We start from the raw sequence: 20299 nt of genomic DNA on the forward strand, positions 1-20299 counted from the left end.
TTTTTAAGTAGAAAATGAAAAAGGGGTCAGATAATAAATTTTAAAAAGCGGGTGCCAGTTTTCTTATGCGTATTTGTGTAGGTAGGTCTGGCCAAGGAATCATATTGGTAAAATAGAAGCGATAGATCTAAGGGATGAAGAAGAAAAAACATAGACACGAAGAAGATGCGGATGATATTAATTCAAATGTGTTCGGTCTTCTGCTTTTGGTGCAACCTCCCAATGTTTCATTAAACAACCTCGCGCTTACGTGTCTAAGTGGGAGATCCACATTTGCATCATACATGAATTTTCTGCTTAAAATTGTGATATTATCAAAACATGTCATTAAAACAAAACTTGGCAATTGACATTGACCGATGATGATGATGATGATGATGATGATGATGATGATGATGAAACTTGTGTGATAACTCGTTCAGGGAGGGAAGCAGAAATCCAGAAATGTACGCTTTATATGCGTTGCAATTAATAAATGGTTTTTAAACAAGAAGAGTATATTTCATGTGAAGATTATCTACAAAAATAAGAGGATCATTATTTCTTTGGTCAGTGATGACCCCCCCCCCTTTCCGGGAAAAAAGTGATAAGTCCCTAAATCATGTACACTATAAGACTTATTCACAACTCCCCGTTTCAGACAGAGCCTCGCCTCTAACTACCACCACACTGAAACTGGGCCTGTGTGCGATTATGAGGTGCAAACAATGGAAAATTGCAATATAACTTTTCAGTTCTGGTCTTTGTCCCTGGATTTCATTCTTTTGATTACCGCTATAACTTTGGTTCCCTCGATTACCTTTCGTGGTCCGAAAAGACTAAATGGCGAATCTACTAATTATGGTATTTATAACGAAACTATCCATTGGTACATTCTTCTTTTGGCAGCGAATCGAATAGCTCGTCTGGTACAGTTACGGGAAGGGATCTTCATGACATGAAATGGATCTGTCTTCAGACTTGGGAACGGACTTTGATTATTCAACATCAGTTTGTTTCGAGTCAGATAGCTCCAACGATTACTCTAATGAAAGTTCATTATCCCAAGACCAAAATCAACCCCAAAATATTATAGACAGAGGCCACCACTCTATTTCTAAAGAGAATTTAGACACAAGTGTCGAGATGAAAGTTGAAAAAGACGAGGGGCTTTGTTCAACTGATAGGAATATAGGAGATGGTAGTCGTAACGTCAAAAAGAGTGGTGATAACAGGGAAAATCATGGGTAAATTTTGGCATCAACTCGGACAGTAATTATTGGTCGTTACACATGATCCTTACATATAGAGAATAGGCATGGTGAATATGTCAGACAACAACCTCAAGCTACTGAAAATGTCAGCCCAAGGCCACCCTTTGGTCTTCAATGAACGACAAGGAAACCCTCACAACACAGGGCCAGCTGCGGCTGGCTTTAAAACGTCATTATATACTGGTACAGCGAAAGAGTTGCCCCTATATAATCAAGTAGTATAAAAATAAACTAAAGGTGAAAACGAAACAAGACATACAGAGTCCATAAATTCCTGACTTGGGACAAGTGCAAAAAGTGCTGCAGGTTTAAAGTACTTTGGCTTGATCATAACCCTCCCCTTTAAAAACTGGCCACTGTGAAAAAAAGACACACCTAAAAATCAGTTCAAAAAGATCTTAGTCCCTTGTTACAACAGAAATAAAGAAAAAAACTGAATGTAAATTACACAAATGTACACGCTAAGACTACTAGCAGTTAACTAACATGCCAGCTCCTAGAAAAAGTTATGTACCCATTATATGTAAAATCAGTCCAAATTCTTCCCATGCTGGGTTGAGAACCATCATAACTCATACAATAAGCACACACCCCATGTCAAGCCAAAAACTGCTTTTAAATATAGTGTTTTAATTTCTTTGTAAAGTCCCTATGAGAGAATCAATGTTTACACCAAAAAATGCTATCTTTAACGATTTGACAATAACATAACTGTATCCTTTATGAATGAACCTATTCAATGGTTTAGGTAACTTATTGGGTGAGTATCGAGCAATTTGTGTTTTGTGTAGAATACTACCATAAAACAAAGGGTGAGAGATACCCACTTGTATTAATCATTTATAAGTACATCTGTATTTGAGAATGAGTTTCTTGTATCGGTGAAAAAAAATTTTTAATGTTTTTATGACCTTGTGATACCCAAAACCTTGATGTAGCAATTTCTTGGTTATATAAAGATTTGTTCTGTTAAAATTCGAAATACTGTTACAAATATGAGCAAATGGAACCCAATTGTGATATGTAAACACTGTATGATGGTGACAAGGGGATGTCACCATAAAGAAACCAGATAGTTGACAATTGGAAATGAAAAATCACCCCTTTTATCGTAAATTTTGGTATTAAGTTCATCATTATTGATATGAATACTATGATCAAGAAAAGGACATTCTGTATTATCAGTGATATCTTAATTAAAGACAGGTCTACGGGATATATATATCTTCTGTATAAATATATAAGTCATCGTTGTTTAGAGCAAAAATATCTTCCAAATATATGAAGGTGTTATTAAATTTAGAATTTGTTAAACTAAATTCATCTTATTTATTGTGTTTTTTCTGTTTTCATAGGGTAGCTTGAATAACCGAAAACCACATAGAATTTCTGAAAAAAGGTGTACATACATATCCCAAAACCTAAATAAAACACATTTTTTTTGGTGGTATAATTGCTCTCTATGTTATTTAAAAATACTTGAAATGAGTTTTTCATGATAAAAAGTTTTTTTTTTAATGAATATTTTAATGCTTCCTAGCTACCCATCTAAGGTTTGTACTTTGAAATTAGTCATGTGTCCTGTACCACGACTTGGGACGCCCGAATGGGTTGATCTATCTGTTGTCAATTGTTGCCTCCCAAGGCCGAGATCCATCAAGTATTGTTACATTTTTGGTCAAGACGTTCAGTCATAATCCCTCAGATGGCAGCTTTGCACCATTGGCTTATCAGCCAAGCATATAAATCAAATGTCTGAACCTGCGGTCTATTCAATGCCATATTGATTATTTCAGACTTTCAGTGGGTAGTAAGAAGTGTTGTAATATGCATAAAAACTTATTTAATGAATATTTGAATGACATGGGAAGCAATTGTAGCACAAAAAATTTTATTGAAGTTTTTGGATATACAATGTATACACCTGGTTTTCTGGAAAAAAGACAGGTTTTGGGTTATTTGATGTACAGGTTTTCATGGTCTTTGTCTTAGGAACAGAAATATCATACCAGTACTCATTCTAGAATTATGGACCTTCTGCTTTTACGTGGACACACATTACTTTTGGTGTTTTCCAAGACTCTATTTACTTATAATTTGATTTCTAATGTGTCCAAAGTCCAAATATTAAGAATTGATTCCTTATCAAAACCTTACTTTATTTGGAATTATTTGAAAGCAGAGTGCAGACCAGTCAACGTTGCCAAGCTAGATTATACAGAATAACCTAGTTTGCTCAAAGAAGACCAACCTATCAGGACACTGTTATAAATATAATAAAATTATTTAGTTTTGCCTTTACTAATATTAGTCTCTGGTAATTTACTTCTTTCTCTGAGAGACTAGACTGATGATAAAAGATTTTATTGTGGCTTATTACTATGTATATGTACCTACATGCTTGACCCAGTTGAGGAGAAATGATGTGCTAGACTAGCTGGGAGTCTGATTTCATGTGATTTGAACATATGGTTTCTTTTACAGCTACATACAGCATACTGTTTCTGAGGACAGAATTTGTATGCAGATAAACCCAGGCGACAGATCAATGCCAGATAACCCATCACATGCCACTGTAACTGTAGAAAGTAGAAATCCACAGACTAAGCAAAGAGAAGTTAAGAGGTATATATGTACAAATGTATTATAAAGTGTACAAGACTACATTTAATATTACAAAATGTACCTGAAATTATTACCCCCCCCCCATGAAATTATATAAATAACGTATAACTTGTACAGTACCTGAACCAATCCGTGCAACAAAAATTGCGATCGATCACCGATCAGTTTCTGGTCAGTCATCGATCCGCCAAACTGATCCATTAAACTGGTGATCGCATCACATGACCACAGAGCGGTCAATGTATTTTACGGTTTTTGTTGTTTTTCTTTGTCAATTTTACACATGTTTACATAATGTAATAGATTTAAACATCAATAAATACTTTTATTTTATATTTCTTTTATTTTATATAGATCGTATGCCATTTTACGTAATAAAACTGCAATCAGATCAGTCACCGGTCATCGGTCAGCGATCAATCAGTCAACGGTCATCGATCCGTCAAAACTTGGCACAGATCAGTTCAAGGACTGTAAGGTGATAGAGCAGTTTGTTACCCTGAGTAAAACTTTGCCACCCTCGGCATAGCCGAGGGTGGCCATGTATTTTCTAAGGGTAACAAACTCTCTATCACCCTCTCAGCTGTATGTTATCTACTTAATTATTCTGAATATTCCTTTTTTTTCTTTATTTTTCACACTAAATTAAAATCCTAACAATTAGTTTCTTATGTTTTTTAAAATAATTAGTCTTTAGCTTTATGTGGTTTTACTTTCACTTTGTAAATTGTCTGTTGTTTTGATCACTGTTATTCCATTTAATTAAATGTTAATTCATTGAAACAAAAAATATCTCAAATTGAACTGGTACTTAATTTGAACAGAAACAGTTGACAAGTCTTCACAGGGTAATAGTTAAAAAAAAAACTATTACCCTCTTAGACATTTGATAGTGCAAATTATTACCCTGGTAAATGGTTATAACATATGGTTCAGTTGTCTCCCTTTATTTTAATAAAATAATCTCACTTCAAGGTAATTTAACTTTGCGACACAATAATGTTAAATAGTAGTTCTTATGCTAACTTATCTGGACAAGTAACTAGTATGTGCTTGAAAAAGTGCCAGCCTAAAAAGTTACAGGTAGTGGCATCATCTCTACATGTACATACTTATATTGTTGATTGTGATTGACAGGTTTCAGTGTGACTACCAAGGATGTGACAGAACTTACAGTACTGCTGGCAACCTTAGAACACACAAGAAGACACACACAGGTATCAGTAGTTTCAAGGTTTAATTGTTCTATAAGGCTCACCCTACTGGTCTACACTGTTGCTCATTTACTTTTTATATGCCTGTTTAAGATGGGACATATTATTGTATACCATTGTTGGTCCGTTCGTTATCAACACTTTGGACAATTACTCAAAAACACTTTCACCAACTTTTATGAAACCTTGGTGAATTGTTCATATCTATTGACATAAACTCTCTTTCGATTTTTATAAATTTCTGATTTTTCATATCCGTGTAATGAATTTTTATACTTTAAAGTAGGGGATTTTCAAGTTTTTGGACAATAACTCAAAAACACTTTTACCAACTTTTATGAAACTTTGGTTAATTGTTCATATCTATTGACGTAAGCTCCCTTTTGATTGTTATATATTCCAGGTTTTTTGTTTCGGTGTAATGAATTTTTATACCTAAAAAAGGGGATTTTTCAAGTTTTTGCACTATAACTCAAAAACACTTACACTAACTTTTATGAAATTTTGATGAATTGTTCATATCTATTGACGTGAGCTCCCTTCCAATTTTGTATAAATGTCAAATTTAACATTTCTGTGTTATGAAGTTTTACTCTTTAAAAAACAGCAGAAACAACTTAGGAAATGGGCAAGGAAATTTATTTGTTGAAAAATCAATGAAAATGGACCATTTGTTATGATAGTGCCAAATTTTTTGTGCATTTTTTATTTACTTTTTTTTTTGGGAGGGTTGGGGGAGGGTATTTGACAGAGCTCACAGTATTTCTAGTTGATCATATAACTTCATTAAAAGCATAAGAACAAATATAAAAGACAACAGGCATATCATGCGCTTAAAGTGCAGCTCTTTATTTAGAGTTCAGTTGATTTCAGCCTTTGATTTTTGTTGCCTCCTCTTTTGAATATATTGATTTAACTAAGAATCACGCTGAAGGTGACATGTATTTGTCAGCTTTTTAAATAGACATAGTATGTAAATCAGTCCAATATGACCCATTCATGATTTTAGGACCAATAACAGTAATATTAAAGGTTTGGAAAATGGAGGAAAAAATGATCAGTTATATAGTGATCTACAGTGAGAGGAGTAGAGGAAAATGTTTCAATAAAATTCAACAAAACTGTTATGACTAATTTCATTTCTTTCCCAATCTAAGATACAAATCTTAGTGCTATTTTCAATATTAGTTTGACTTTATCAAAGATTTTATTTGTTCAGAAAGTTAACAGAAGTTTTGACTTGTCATGTTGTTTTTTTTTTATTTTCCTGATTCTTAGAAGGACTTTTAACTTATTTTTAGATATTTTTATCTGGTCTGTCAAAGTTAGATTCAGAAATAAGTTAAAGGGTACACTCTACAAACAAAATTATTCCTTATCAGGTATGAAAGCTTGAACATGTTAAACTTTTAAAAATTTATTTTATTTCATAGGAGAATTTACCTTTGTTTGCAATGAGTCTGGTTGTGGAAAAGCTTTCCTGACATCTTACAGCCTGAAGATCCACGTTAGAGTTCATACCAAGGAAAAACCTTATAACTGTGATATCCCAGAATGTGAAAAAGCTTTCACAACATTGTACAGGTGGGCAAGAGCTAACTTAGTTAAGGATCATGTGAGCTATTGCCATCACTTGGCATCTGTCATAGTTGTAGTCTGTGAACTTTTATTCGAACATTTTTATCTCTGAAACTTCTTGACAGATTTTAATGAAAGTTATCATGAATGTTCCTTATGGATACTTCACAAAAACTGCATTTTGATTTTTTATCCATTTAAAAACATGGGCATCATGTCTAATAATAGAACAAAGGGGATAAAGCCACTTACTTCAAGACATATCTAAAAAAACTATTAGAAAAAGAGAAGAATGTAGATGACTCTCCTTCCCATTGAAGAGTTCAACAAAGGGTCTTTTGAGTAAAAGTTTTGGGACAACTCTTTGTTAGAGATATTGATATTAAAAGGCAAAAATGGCATGTTTTGCAGTTTTTAGCCTATAACTTAAAAACCCTAAAAGATAGAAACTTTCAATTGATGAAATAATCCTTATGATAAGACCTACAAAAAATGTCCTAGTATGACTACTGCTTGTTAAAGTTATTGCCCTTGAAAGGCGAAAAATTGTATTTTTTTTGCAGTTTTAGTCTGTAACTTGAAAATCATAGTAGATATTAATATAACTTCATTGATGAAATGATACTGATAATAAGGCATACAAAAGTTGTATGGGTCAAAGTTATAGGATGACTCTTTGTTACAGTTATTGCCTTTGGAAGGGCAAAATGATGTGTTCTCCAAAATTTCCCCAATATTTAGAAAGAAAAACACTTCTTTACCATAAAGCCTTAAGAAGTCTTCAAAGGTCAAAGTTGTAGGACAACTCCTTTTTATTAGCTCACCTGGCCAGAGGCCAGGTGAGCTAATGCCATCACTTGGCATCCGTCTTCATCGTCCATCATGTCTGTTGTTAACAATTTTTCAAAACTCTTCTCCTCTGACCAATTGGAACTAAACTTGGAATGGATGTTCCTTTGGGTATCCTGCATAGAACTGATGTGGGGATGTTTGAACCGTCGAAAAACATGACTGCCATTACTAAAAATAGAACATAGGGGTCAGACAGTAGTATTTTGCATATATCTCCAAAATCCTTAGGTTTAGCCAAATTCTGACATTGGTAAAAGTATTCAGCATGATGAGATCTATCTGTGATCTAATTTTCATTTTAATCTGTTAAACCATGTTGGAGTTACTGCCATTTTTTTGCTGTTTTTATTTTGCTATTTTTTATGTTATTTCTTTCAAAAAAATCTTCTTCTCTGACACTACTTGACCAATTGGAACCAGAGTTGGTATGAATGTTCTCTTGGGCATCCTGCATGGAACTAATATGGAGATTTTTGATCCATTAAAAAACATGGCCACCATTACTAAAACTAGAACATAGGGGTCAGACTGTAGTTTTTTGGTTATTTATCTCCAAAACCATTAGGTTTAGCCAAATTCTTTCAATTGCTGAAATGGTCCTTATTATTAGGTCTACAAAAGTCTCCAGGGATCAAAGTTGTCAGGCAGCTCCATGTAAGAGTTATTGCCCTTGAAAGATGAAAAATGACAGATTTATTTTTTTACTGTTTTCAGCCAATATCTTGAAAACTATAATAGATAGAAACTTTTAATTGCTGAAATAATCCTTATGATAAGTCCTACCAACGTCTTCTTGAGTCAAAATATTCGGACAACTCCTTGTTAAATTTTTTGCACTTGAAAGGCAAAAATAACCTGGTGAGTGATTCAGGCTCCTGGGAGCCTCTTGTTGTTATTGTCCTTCAAAGGTAAAAAATGAATCAGATGAGCAGTTGGACTTCTAGGAGCCTCCAGTTTTAAAAAAATGAATATTTGTAAAAAGAGAATGATAAAAAGTTAACCAGTTTATAGTTTATTATCCTATTAGATTCATTCATTGTTACTATCACTATGGCTGGAGTAATAAAGGGTGTGAAATAGAATGTGCCTAAAGTTTCATGTACAGGGATCTTTAGGCCAGAGGTTGAAAATATTGTGAGTCCAGTGCCCAGGATCAGAAAATTTTAACTACAGACTTGGTGTTTTTACTTGCAAAAAGCCTGTGGGGCATGCTCTTGAAAGAAGTTATTAATTTTTTCTCTTACTATCTTGTTTGTTGGTCTCAGGAAAGTTTGAAATTTTTTTTTTTTTAGGAATTGCAATATTTGCTTCTTTGAAGGATTGATATGCAAATTATTATTTCTGAGTCACCTATGCACTTCAGTAATATATATTGTAATATTCAAGCATTAAGGTAATTTTGTATCAATCAAATGTGCAAGAGAAAAAGTTTGGCATGTCTTTGTGTAAACAGTTTGATTTCAAATTTTACACAATTAAAGAGGCTGCACCTGCCAAAAAAACCCAGATAATTAGCAAATAAAACTAGTAACAGGAAAAACTATAGGGCTGAAAAATATATTGACTTTCAGACAAATTGATTTCAGTGCCAAGCAGATAAATTCCTGATATTGTCACTAATAATTCAACAAAACTAATGTCCTTACAACAGAAACTGCAATTTGTGCATAAATCCCTGTAAACTGAGAAAAATCAGAACCAGTTGTTATATGCAATACATCAGTTTAACTAGAGAAGTGAATCCTGAGGAATGACCTTCAAAGGCTTTCTTAAAATTATAAAAAGCCCTTGCCTGTGGCCAGAAAAAAATTTCAACCCCTGTTTAGGATAGTGAGTTACCTCTTACACTTGAGGGCTATACCAGTAAAAGGAGAATGTTTGGTAAGGACCCCTTTTGGCCTCATAATTTGGGCACTTTTGAAAATTTGATTAAAGCTGTTTTGTAGGTAGTAGTAGAATAATAAAATGGTCATGATCACTGATTATAAGATGTCTTTGACAAGATTTATGACGTTCTTCCAGAAATAACAGTATGCATTTATGTAACTTTCACAAAACCTTTAAATTTGGACATTTTCACAATTTTTAAGACTGTTTTTGTTTGGAAAGGAAATGGCCACTCATCTGTTGACTCAAGATATTTTACATGAGTTGAAATTGACAATTATACACAAATATATGAAACATACATGTGGCCATTGTTAAAGGAATAAAAAGCTGCACAAAATTTTGTGTTCTCCAGCCTTTTTAACAGATTTTCCCAATCACAGCCAAGTTTGAAGGCATATTTGAGTGTCTATGTTCAAATTAGAACCATAAACCAATCAAATCAACTATAAAAGACATTAAAGAGCTGGAGAAACAGCATTAAATTTTCTTTATGTAGACTTCATTTTTGAGGCCAAATTTTGCCCTTATCGAACAAGCTTCTATTCCTGGAATGAATGGAATGCCACTTTTCATTTGAGATACCACCATGAGAATTTAATTTATTTTTTCAATGCATTTCATTGTGTAAACTCTCAGAAATACCCCCTCTAAGGTTAAAATATTAAAGTGGTGTTCCACTCCTTCCAGGGATATTTTACTTAAGCAAACAGTGCATAAAAGAAAATGAGTTTTGTTTAACTAATAAGTCAAAGTAAATCACATGTGCCTGTGTGATTCTGTAAGGCTCAACACATTCAAATAACACAGATATTTTGTCAAATTTGATGAACAATTTTTTGTCAAGAATTTCATTATTCAAATGCAGAAAATTTCATTTTAAAAAGACACATTTTTATATAAGTTATTACTGCTGTGAAAGTATTATTGTTCATGGGGTTCCAATTTTTCATGGTTTTCGTGGGTATTGTAAACCATGACATTTTCTTCCCAATGAAAAGGAAATTTTCCCTTCGTTTGTATGATAGAGTTTTCAATTTTCCCATATGAAAACCACAAAAATCTGTACCCAAGAAAGAAGTACTTTCACAGTATGTTAATAAATGGACTTTTTTTACATACCTGTATTTGAACTTGAAGAAGTTGAAGAAATACATATCAAATATTATCCTTCTATGATGTATTTACAGATTAAGAGCTCATCAAAGATTGCATACTGGTAAGACCTTCAACTGTGGTGAAGGAGAATGCAGGAAATTCTTCACAACTCTTAGTGATTTAAAGAAACACAAGAGAACACACACTGGTGAAAGGCCATACCAGTAATTATTATTTCACTATGTTCTGTGTAGCTATTTTAGAGAACATTTTTATAAAGTTGAAATCATGACTGTAATTTATAAAAAGACTGGCATGGTACATGTTTTTAACATTTGCACTTGTATGATAGGAATTTACACCAGATTGTCTATTACCAATTGGCTGAATCCAATTTGCCAATTGATGAAAATAACAGTTACTTCTATGTAATATTTTCCAAAATATTATTTTTAGGATAAGTTATTTATCTCTTTTAACTTTTCAACAGTATTTGAGTGTTGACAAAAATTTTATGTCTTTATAAAGCTGTACAAGTTGTCATACTTCATTACTTAGAATATTAATGATGAAATTATGTATTTAAGAAAATATTCTTTAATAGAAATAAAAGAATATAAATATTACATACAAACAATCTGTAAAAAAAATAGTACCCTGTTAAAGGTCATTTTAATTTTTTTCAGGTATTCAATGAATAAATTATCTTTAATGACATGTTTTTTTTCTCATTTTGAAGTTTTGGCAATATAAATAGTTATATTTTTAAAGAATATGAAAATAAACAAACTCCTGAAAATTGACACAAAAACAAGTTACTATATGCAATTTCAATGATCTATTAAAAATTTCCCACAATAACTAAAATATTCAAATTTGGAATAGGCATATTGGACTCAGCAATTATGGAATCACCATTCTTGAATGTTACCCATGAATAAACTTTTCTCTGGGAAATAAGCACATCACCAAGATTTTACTTAATCTGCACAGTATTTTCTCTTTTAAGTTGATACGGCATTGGCATACTTCAGTTTACAATGGAAATGGTTGGAAATAGCAAAGACTTGTCTTCAGTTCACTTCAAAACAGCTCTTTAGTGTTTCAGATGTTAGAAATGAAGGCAGTCAATGTTATAGGTCATGTGAATTCAATAAATCTTTAAAAAAAAATTGTTTTTTGAAGTAATTTTATTTTTCAACTATATTTGCTCTTTATTGTGTATACAAATCTTTGGAAAAGATTAATTAATTATTGTTTGTTTAATAGGTGTGGTGAGGATGGCTGTGGTAAAGCTTTTGTTGCTAGTCACCACCTGAAGACACATCAAAGAAGTCATACAGGTAAGTCACCTGAAGACACGTCAGAGAAGTCGTACAGGTAAGTTAAATCACTTAAGACTCATGAAAGATGTCATTCAGATAAGTCGCCTGAAGACACTTCAGAGAACTTGTACAGTTTAGAGTTTAGTCACCTGAAGACCTGTTTAGATAAGTGTGGTATGTTAATGGGTATAAAAAACAGGCAAGACTGTCAATAGATATTGAAGATAAAATTAAAGAAGGACAGTTGCTTTTTTTTTTAATGTTTTGCTGTACTAGAGTCCAATTGTCTGTCACACATTTTCGTACCTCCTCTTAACAAGTCTGTTTGTCATTCAGCCTGCCTAGGTTTTGTCACAATTTTTAACTCCAAGTGGATGGATTGATTTCAAATTTGGTATGTGGCTTAATTTGAATGTAACTTTTGTTAAAAAGCTACTTAACAAATTGTATAAAAATGATTTATTGTGTGATGATGATAGGGGATCATCACACAAATTTCATTGAATTTGATATATACAGGGAAACAACCTTTGAACTGTATTTCTAATTGGCTTACATCTTTTAAGTATTTTAGCAGTCTTTATGATTGTATCCTTTTCATGCTTTGTGTAATTATTATATTGATTTATTTACCATTGAGTGTCTTTGATTGGTGAATAAAACTTACTATATTTTATCTTATAGAAGGGGCAGACATTGCAGGTGATTTTGGTTGCTGTCAAATACTGAGTTCTTGTTTTGTGCTATTTTCACATTTTAAAGAATTAAACACATTTTAAACAATTTCATGGAAATATATGCTGTGCAAGTGTACAACTAAGCGATTTGGGATGATAATCCAATTTTATTGCTATAAAAACTCTCAAAAATGTATTCTATAAAGAGGCTTATTATCTGGGATTTATTTACATGCTTTATTTCTTGCTCTCAAAATTGGCAAAAACGAGTTGATTATGTTATTTCATATCTTTTCAACAAATCGTAATCTTTTTTCTTTTTCATGAAAACTCAATGTGATTTTTTAAAGGTGAGAAGCCATTTTCTTGTGATGGATGTCCAAGAGCATTTACAACAAACTACAGTCTGAAACTCCATAGAAAGAATCATGAGAAAGATTTTGAATCTGAACAGGTAATATGGTACAAGTTGAATATATAGATATAATGTTTCTATTTCTAGATGTTCTTTATACTATTGTAAAACCAGCATTGCTTAGTGTTTGTGTACTTTGGCCTTCTCTTCCGGCTTATCACTATAAATGTATCAGAGTTTTGTACTTTGGCCTTCTCTTCTGGCTTATCACTATAAATGTATCGGAGTTTTGTACTTTGGCCTTCTCTTCTGGCTTATCACTATAAATGTATCGGAGTTTTGTACTTTGGCCTTCTCTTCTTGCTTATCACTATAAATGTATCGGAGTTTTGTACTTTGGCCTTCTCTTCCGGCTTATCACTATAAATGTATCGGAGTTTTGTACTTTGGCCTTCTCTTCCGGCTTATCACTATAAATGTATCGGAGTTTTGTACTTTGGCCTTCTCTTCTGGCTTATCATTAAAAATGCATTGGAGTTTTTATTGAAGAACATGCAAATTAAGGCATCATCAAGACATTTTAGTGAAAAAGATACCAAACTATCTTGCTATGTTTGAAAAGTTCTGTGGCACATAACTTGCTGTGAGACTGAAATCAGGCTTTCAATGCTTCCAAGGCTATAAATTTATTTCACATGGAATACTTGTATGAGGACCTTATTCTCTGTTATGTGTCAGGCTCTTTAAGAAGTAGGCAGTGGTGAGACATGGTATGAAAAAAACACCATTTTGTAAGTGTAATTTGACTTTTTGCACCATCAGGATATAAAAAAGACAAGATTATCTATATGGTTTTGGTAAATTGAGATAATTTCATTGAAATGTCAGTTTTTGAAATTGATGCCAGCCATGGCTGGTAATAATGCTGGGCATGTAGAATTTGGCCTACATGTCATTGATTGCTGTATAAGTTTATGAAATATTTTAGCCTGGGCTTCTTGTGAGTTTATATGGCAAAGACTGAAATGCACTGAAAATGAACATTTCAAGGGCAGATAAATATCAGAACTGAACAGCAATGCAGAAATCAAATAGTGATCCTTTCAAATAGAAAAATCATCAGTGAATTTATATTGTCAGATTGGTGGGTTTTTGATATGCATGTTTCTGATATTTTCCACTTTGCCTGAATCTTACAAAGACTTAAGCAGTCTACTACTGTAAAGTGTTATATTTATCTACTAATATTCATGCATTGATAGTTTGATTTAGTGAATAATATTATTACATTCATGCTTGTCTTACAATTTTAAAAGTGGGAAGATAAAAACATAGTTAAACAAGGATTTAAAAGGTATCTCTTTGTGTTACATTCCAATGCTCATTGACATTAATTCATTTGGGGAATAAAAGAAATGAATACAAAAGTATAATAAGACAGTACAAAAGGATGAATTTTTTATTACAGGTTATACAATCCTATGCAGATCAGTTACTACTTCTCTGTGATCCTGTCCTAGAAAATCAGATGCAAGGTAATGCCGCTTTATAGGATTTTAAATATCATGATTTGAATCATGATTATTTAATCAGTTGGTTGAGAGGTGATATTATTAACATTGTGTGAATACAGTGAACTGATAATTTCTATATATTTGATAAATTGAAGATCAATCTGAAATCTATACTACAGAATAACCAGACGTTGTTTGTCAGTTTTAAGATTCTTTTGATGTTTTTTAAACCTGTTCATCTAGCTTGTCTTATCCAACTTAATATTTCTGATACATGATAGGCAAGTTAAGGTCTTGTATAGAATATTGTAGTTATAAGAAGTTACTACAACGAACAACCATCACAATTGTGGTACATGTATTGGTAATGTGAAACATTTCTGCATGAAAATTAATTTAATAATTTTCTTTGTTTTGCTTTTAGCTGTAATTGATGTGTTCAATAACACCGAATTATAAATGACTTAGTAGTCTACCAATACAATTCAAGTGCTTTTATGAGCTATCTGCCTTGCTGAAGTGCATTTTATATGCAATTTATTGAAATAGAAAAAAATTCATATGACAATGTGTTGTGAAATATAAATTTTTTCATTGTAATTTAAACTTTTGTTGGATAAATTTGTAATCTGGGTATAAGTTTTAGGATTTTCATCTTCAATCTATTTTATTTCTGTGCAGAATTAGATAAAAATTTATCTACCACCTACATAGATATAAAAGGAGATAACTGAATTAGAAATGAATAAATAGAGAACTGGTTCCATCGATGTGTAGCCAATAAATTCAATTTTTTAACCATCAAATCCAAGGTGATTCCTTGGAATTTATGAATACATTACAGTTATGCAAAAAAACATTAGTTAAATACAGAATAAGCTCTTTATTTTGAATATATGGTTTAGTTTAACTCTCTGTAGATCAGAGAAAAACTGCCAATACTGCTGAAGGTTAATATGTTAATTTTGTAACAAGGCAGTGTTTTCTGTGTTTGTTGAACTGCCTTGGTGGTCTCAAAGTAGCATGCCAGCCTTGAATGTGGGAGGTTTTGGGTCTGGCCCCAGGTTGAATTACTGGTAACTTAAAATTTGGTAATCAGGCTTCTCCACCCAGCATGCAGCATATAGGAAATAGAATGATGAGTGGTTGGATTGTAGTCAGGATAGTGTGTCCTAGTTGTGTGACATGTCTTCCTAGGGGGCTGTTGCTTCGGTGTGCTAGCATAATAAATATCGGGCTCATCGTGTTCGGAAAGTACAAAGCAGGATGTGTAGAATCAAACATCCTTGTCCTGCAATGCATCAAGTATCTTGATAAAGGACCTATAATTACATTCTGTCAATTTCTAATCATTGTCAAAAATGAAGTTATGAAATAAAAAAGAAAATGCAGCTTTTCTGTCAATAGTAAAAAAGTGAAAATGTCCAGCTTCAAGTTGAAGAAAAGGTTGTGAACATAATTTGAAAAAAAAAAAAAATAAATGTTAAATTCAAGTGGTATTTAACTTAATTTTTATGTATGTTTCCAGATGACAATCCAGTAGGTATACATGAAATCCAGCCTCCACCAGCGGTACCTACCAACACTGTCCCTGGGGCTTCCCAAGTCATCAGCCAGATACAGATTGTTCCATCTTCAGAGGGAGCATGTACATTGATTAATCTGCCACCAATTCTTCAGCAGAATGTAGGGTGTAGTGATGAAACTAAGGCAACAGTAGTCACTCCTTCAAACTTGCAAAATCAGAATCTACCAGGTTATCCAAACAATCAAGGGGATAGTATTTCTACTGTTGAGAACTTACCAGTTTCTACTCAGCAGCAGGGTTATGATTTATTGACAAGTTTGGAAGCTATGCCTCTAAGTGACCCTCTTCAGCATTCTGTTAATTCTCAAAGTCCAGTAAAGCCTGGGGACGGGAAACCATCCGTCAAAATTCAACACTACTTGATTACAAAAATAGTCACAGATACTCCTAATGGTGAACACTTTGAAACTGAGAGTGCTGTGGAGTTGCCAAATCTAAATTCTACAACATTGATAAAGAACGACTCTAACATAAATGATAAGATTGTAGTACCAGTTATACCACAGATGGTAGGTCTTACTCCAGGAGTCGTCCAGACAGGATCAACATTAGGGCCTCAGCCTACCTCAGTAGAAACAACAGCAATGTCAAATACTCAACTGAAATCTACAGATGTAACTCCCTCTCAAGCCTTCCCTGCTGTAACTAGCTGTGAAGTTTTACCTGTACTGGATTTGACAGATCAGTCAGCTCATATGATGGCGGGTTGTACAACTATAGATTTCCCAGATAATCGAACATTATTATCTAACTTAGTTGTTAATAAAGGTATCGATCAATCCCATGATGCATCACATGACATGGTTGGCAATATAGGTATGGAGCAATCCCAGAATGCATTGTCTAGTATGGTGATGCATCAACTGAATCATGATGCATTAATAACTGATACCAGCTTCTTTGCTCAGGCCACTGGATTGAAAGTACCAGTTACAAGTTCATAGCTATAATTCATGTGGTGATGTTTGGTTTTTAATGTAATGTCCTTGTTTAATTTTGCAGTTTTGTTGACAGGTTAATTAACCTTTTAAACAATATCATTGAAATGGACTTCAATTTTTTTTTAAGTAGTATTAAGTTGATGGCTTTTGTCTCAGTTTTATCAACCCACATGACTTACAAAACATTTTATTTCAGTACTATGTATATAAACCTGAAGCTTACAAGTAAACCCTTTTTCTGCAATATCTGTATTATTTTAAGTAATAAAATTAGAGAGTTCACCATAACAGCATACTTTAAACTTAGAAATTATTGTCAATATGTGTTATTTTCTTATACAGACCATAAACATTTTCCAGTCATATATGATATTGCATTACTATTGTTGAAATTCAACACAAGGTTCCATGCATCATAAGGAAGGTTGTTGGGTTTATTGTATATACTATAGGAAGGTTATAGGAACCCTTTTCAACATGTGGGGTATATTGATAATCTTTACATAATACAAGAAGAATCTGAAGTTCATTTTCCTATATTGTACTTAATTATTTAATTAGAGAGGATAATTGCTCTAAATCTTGGGTTACAGGGGGCAGCCATCTTTGCTATAAGATAATCTCCCTTACTGCAAAATTACCAGATGGCAGCACTAATTATGATGTAAATGTGGCACTAATGTAGTATTTAGTAAACAACCCTTTAACTGTGAAGAATGTCCAGTCTGTTGCAAGAAGAAAATGATGAAAGACTTCTTTTACAAATTAAAGAAGTAAATATTCTTGAATTTGAAATTTCATGCAATGCAAACGAAGAGAAAGCTTTTTTTTTATCATTTATCTTCTTTTTTTCTCATTTTTGTTTTTGTCATAAACACACTATAAAAGTGAAATATCATTTACATCTAATTTTGTCTGATGACCTGCTGTGCTGTCTCAAATTATGATATTGAATTTTTAAAAACTGTTTTCAATTCTCAGTTTTTATTTTTTTACACCTATTGTTGATTTAAAAAAAAAAAGAATTTCAATTTTTGATATTTTCATTATATAATTGTTTTGAATTATATTTTCTACTTCACACACATTTTGCTTCTTGTGTGACCACATGATAAGATAAAGCATTTCTTGATAAGATTAGTGCCACAGATATGTCATAATCATGATGCATGCTGGGAAAAAATATCAGCCTCCTATGTTAATGTTTATCAGTTAATTAAGGCTAATAAGTGAGGCTTTATAATTAAAGAAACACATTTTTATGCATGATTACATAGATGCTATTAAATTAGAGTAAAACTCTTAGGGGGTTCCTATTCCCTTTAAGGACCAAAAAACAAGAATGTCAAAATCTTCTATAATTTGCTTATTTGTTTACCATATTTTATGACAATGAATTGTAATTTAAGGAATTGAGTTCTTGGGAGTTTTTGATATGCGGTATTAGGACCTAGTTTTCAAATTAGTCTAGATTGGGGTACAATATCTAATTTCATTTACTATCAAATTGATTTTTGTTTATATTCTTTTTCTGTTTCTTTTGTTGTATTAATTGATATACTGAATCTTATTCAGGTTTTTAATTTTGGATTCCCTTTTCAAATTTGTGGATATTGAAGTCCAAATTGTCCTACTGAAGAATTTGCTTGATTTGAAAAAGAAATTACACATTTTGATAAGTTTATTTTATATTGTGATCCAACCTCGGTGGTAGTATTCATGCTGTGATCAAACCTCTTTCGTAGTATTATGCAGATAAACAATGTTCTTATTTATGAGTTAAGACAAATTAAGCCATTAATAATTTAAATATTTTCTTATGCATGTACATGTTTTTTTTAAGTTCATAGCTACAATAAAATATAAAATGTTTTGATTAGTAAAACATGAATTTATAGTTTGCTGTCTACAATGGCTGAGGTTATCAACTTGTATAAACAAAGACCAGAGTAATACTATGGATAACACGTTTTCTACATTTGTAAATTGTGTAATAGTGCTTGGTTTTGATTAATAACCAAAATGTAGTAAATCTTTAAATCTCACATTTATATCACAATAATCTTAGTTTCATAATCATATTAACATTTTATGTTTCAGTTATGCCTTACCTGTGTTGCATGACTTATTTAAGTTATAATAAATTCTTATGCAGAAAGAATTATTTTTCATAAAACTTTACCAGATATTTTTTGAATTAGATTTATCAAACTAAAATTGTCAGTGAACTTAAAAGATACATTGTAATTTTTGTGAGCAGATATTTGTTGTATGAGTATGTTTTTTATATCATTTTTTAATTGTATTTCAAATCAGAAATATATGCACACTTACTACTGTAAAGTCTCTTTTCTGAATTCTGTCCTTCATTATAATTTCGTGAAAATTTACATTACTAAAAACATTTTGGAACAGTGACAACATCAGTAATGACGAATATTTTTTCAATCAAATTCCCCTCTTTAATTTTTCAAATACCATAGTTTCAAGATGTCGAACAAGGGGCAGGTAATTCTGTAAACTGCTATTCCTCACGAATTTACTACTGAAGCCAATCAAAAGTAATTTTGACATTGATGCTGAATATAATCATTTTTCCATGATTACCTGTTTGCCTTGGGTTGGACTGGGCCAGTCCATTTTCCCAAGATTACCTATTAGCCTTGGATTGGTCTGTATCAGTACATTTTTACCTGTTAGCCATTGGTTGGTGTGTACCAGTCCATTATGCCCCTGAAAGTAACTGGTTTGCCATAATGAATTGCTTTGCATTTTAAGAAAAAAAATTTACTACTTCTTTGTTAGATTAACAAGAGAATGAAGATAAAACTACCGGTACTTCTTATATGACGAAATAAATTCTATAAATACATTGCCTTTTATTTTTAAGTAAAAAGACATAAAAAGACATTATCAAAATGAAGGAGGAGTTTATTCTAATTGGGTACATCAAAATGTATATCCTGACTTTGCTTTTCCTATCAGTTAAATAGTAACAAATATTTCCAGACAAAGACACATGTTCATTGCATTTGACATTTGGGCAAGGCAAATAGGTGAAGCGTTCATTGCATTTGACATTTGGGCAAGGCAAATATGTGAAGCGTTTATTTCATTTGACATTTGGGCAAGGCAAATAGGTGAAGCGTTCATTGCATTTGACATTTGGGCAAGGCAAATAGGTGAAGCGTTCATTGCATTTGACATTTGGGCAAGGCAAATAGGTGAAGCAAATCATATAGCAAATAGTTTAATTAAACTGTGACATAACACAAAATCAACTGAAGGAAAATAAATTTGAATTAAAACATTAGTATTGTAAAACTTGTTTTTACCTAACACAACATCAATTTAGAATGTTTTTTGTATTTTTTTATTAAATGTTTTATACA

At 32.2% G+C, this 20299-nt stretch overlaps 1 protein-coding gene across 1 annotated transcript; it reads left to right on the forward strand.

Moving 5' to 3' along the window:
* Nucleotides 1-899: 899 nt before the first annotated feature.
* LOC148615411 (uncharacterized) lies at nucleotides 900-19250 on the forward strand. Its single transcript, XM_088590325.1, has 9 exons — nucleotides 900-1226; nucleotides 3738-3878; nucleotides 5016-5095; nucleotides 6526-6676; nucleotides 10600-10731; nucleotides 11777-11850; nucleotides 12860-12963; nucleotides 14333-14399; nucleotides 15907-19250. Exons 1-9 carry the CDS (start codon nucleotides 943-945, stop codon nucleotides 16908-16910), a joined length of 2037 nt encoding a protein of 678 aa, XP_088446451.1. The 5' UTR covers nucleotides 900-942; the 3' UTR covers nucleotides 16911-19250.
* Nucleotides 19251-20299: the final 1049 nt, after the last annotated feature.

The sequence above is a fragment of the Perna viridis genome, chromosome 6 (assembly GCF_037379345.1).
Source record: "Perna viridis isolate PV_CMFRI_1.1 ecotype Kerala chromosome 6, ASM3737934v1, whole genome shotgun sequence".
NCBI lineage: Eukaryota > Metazoa > Mollusca > Bivalvia > Mytilida > Mytilidae > Perna > Perna viridis.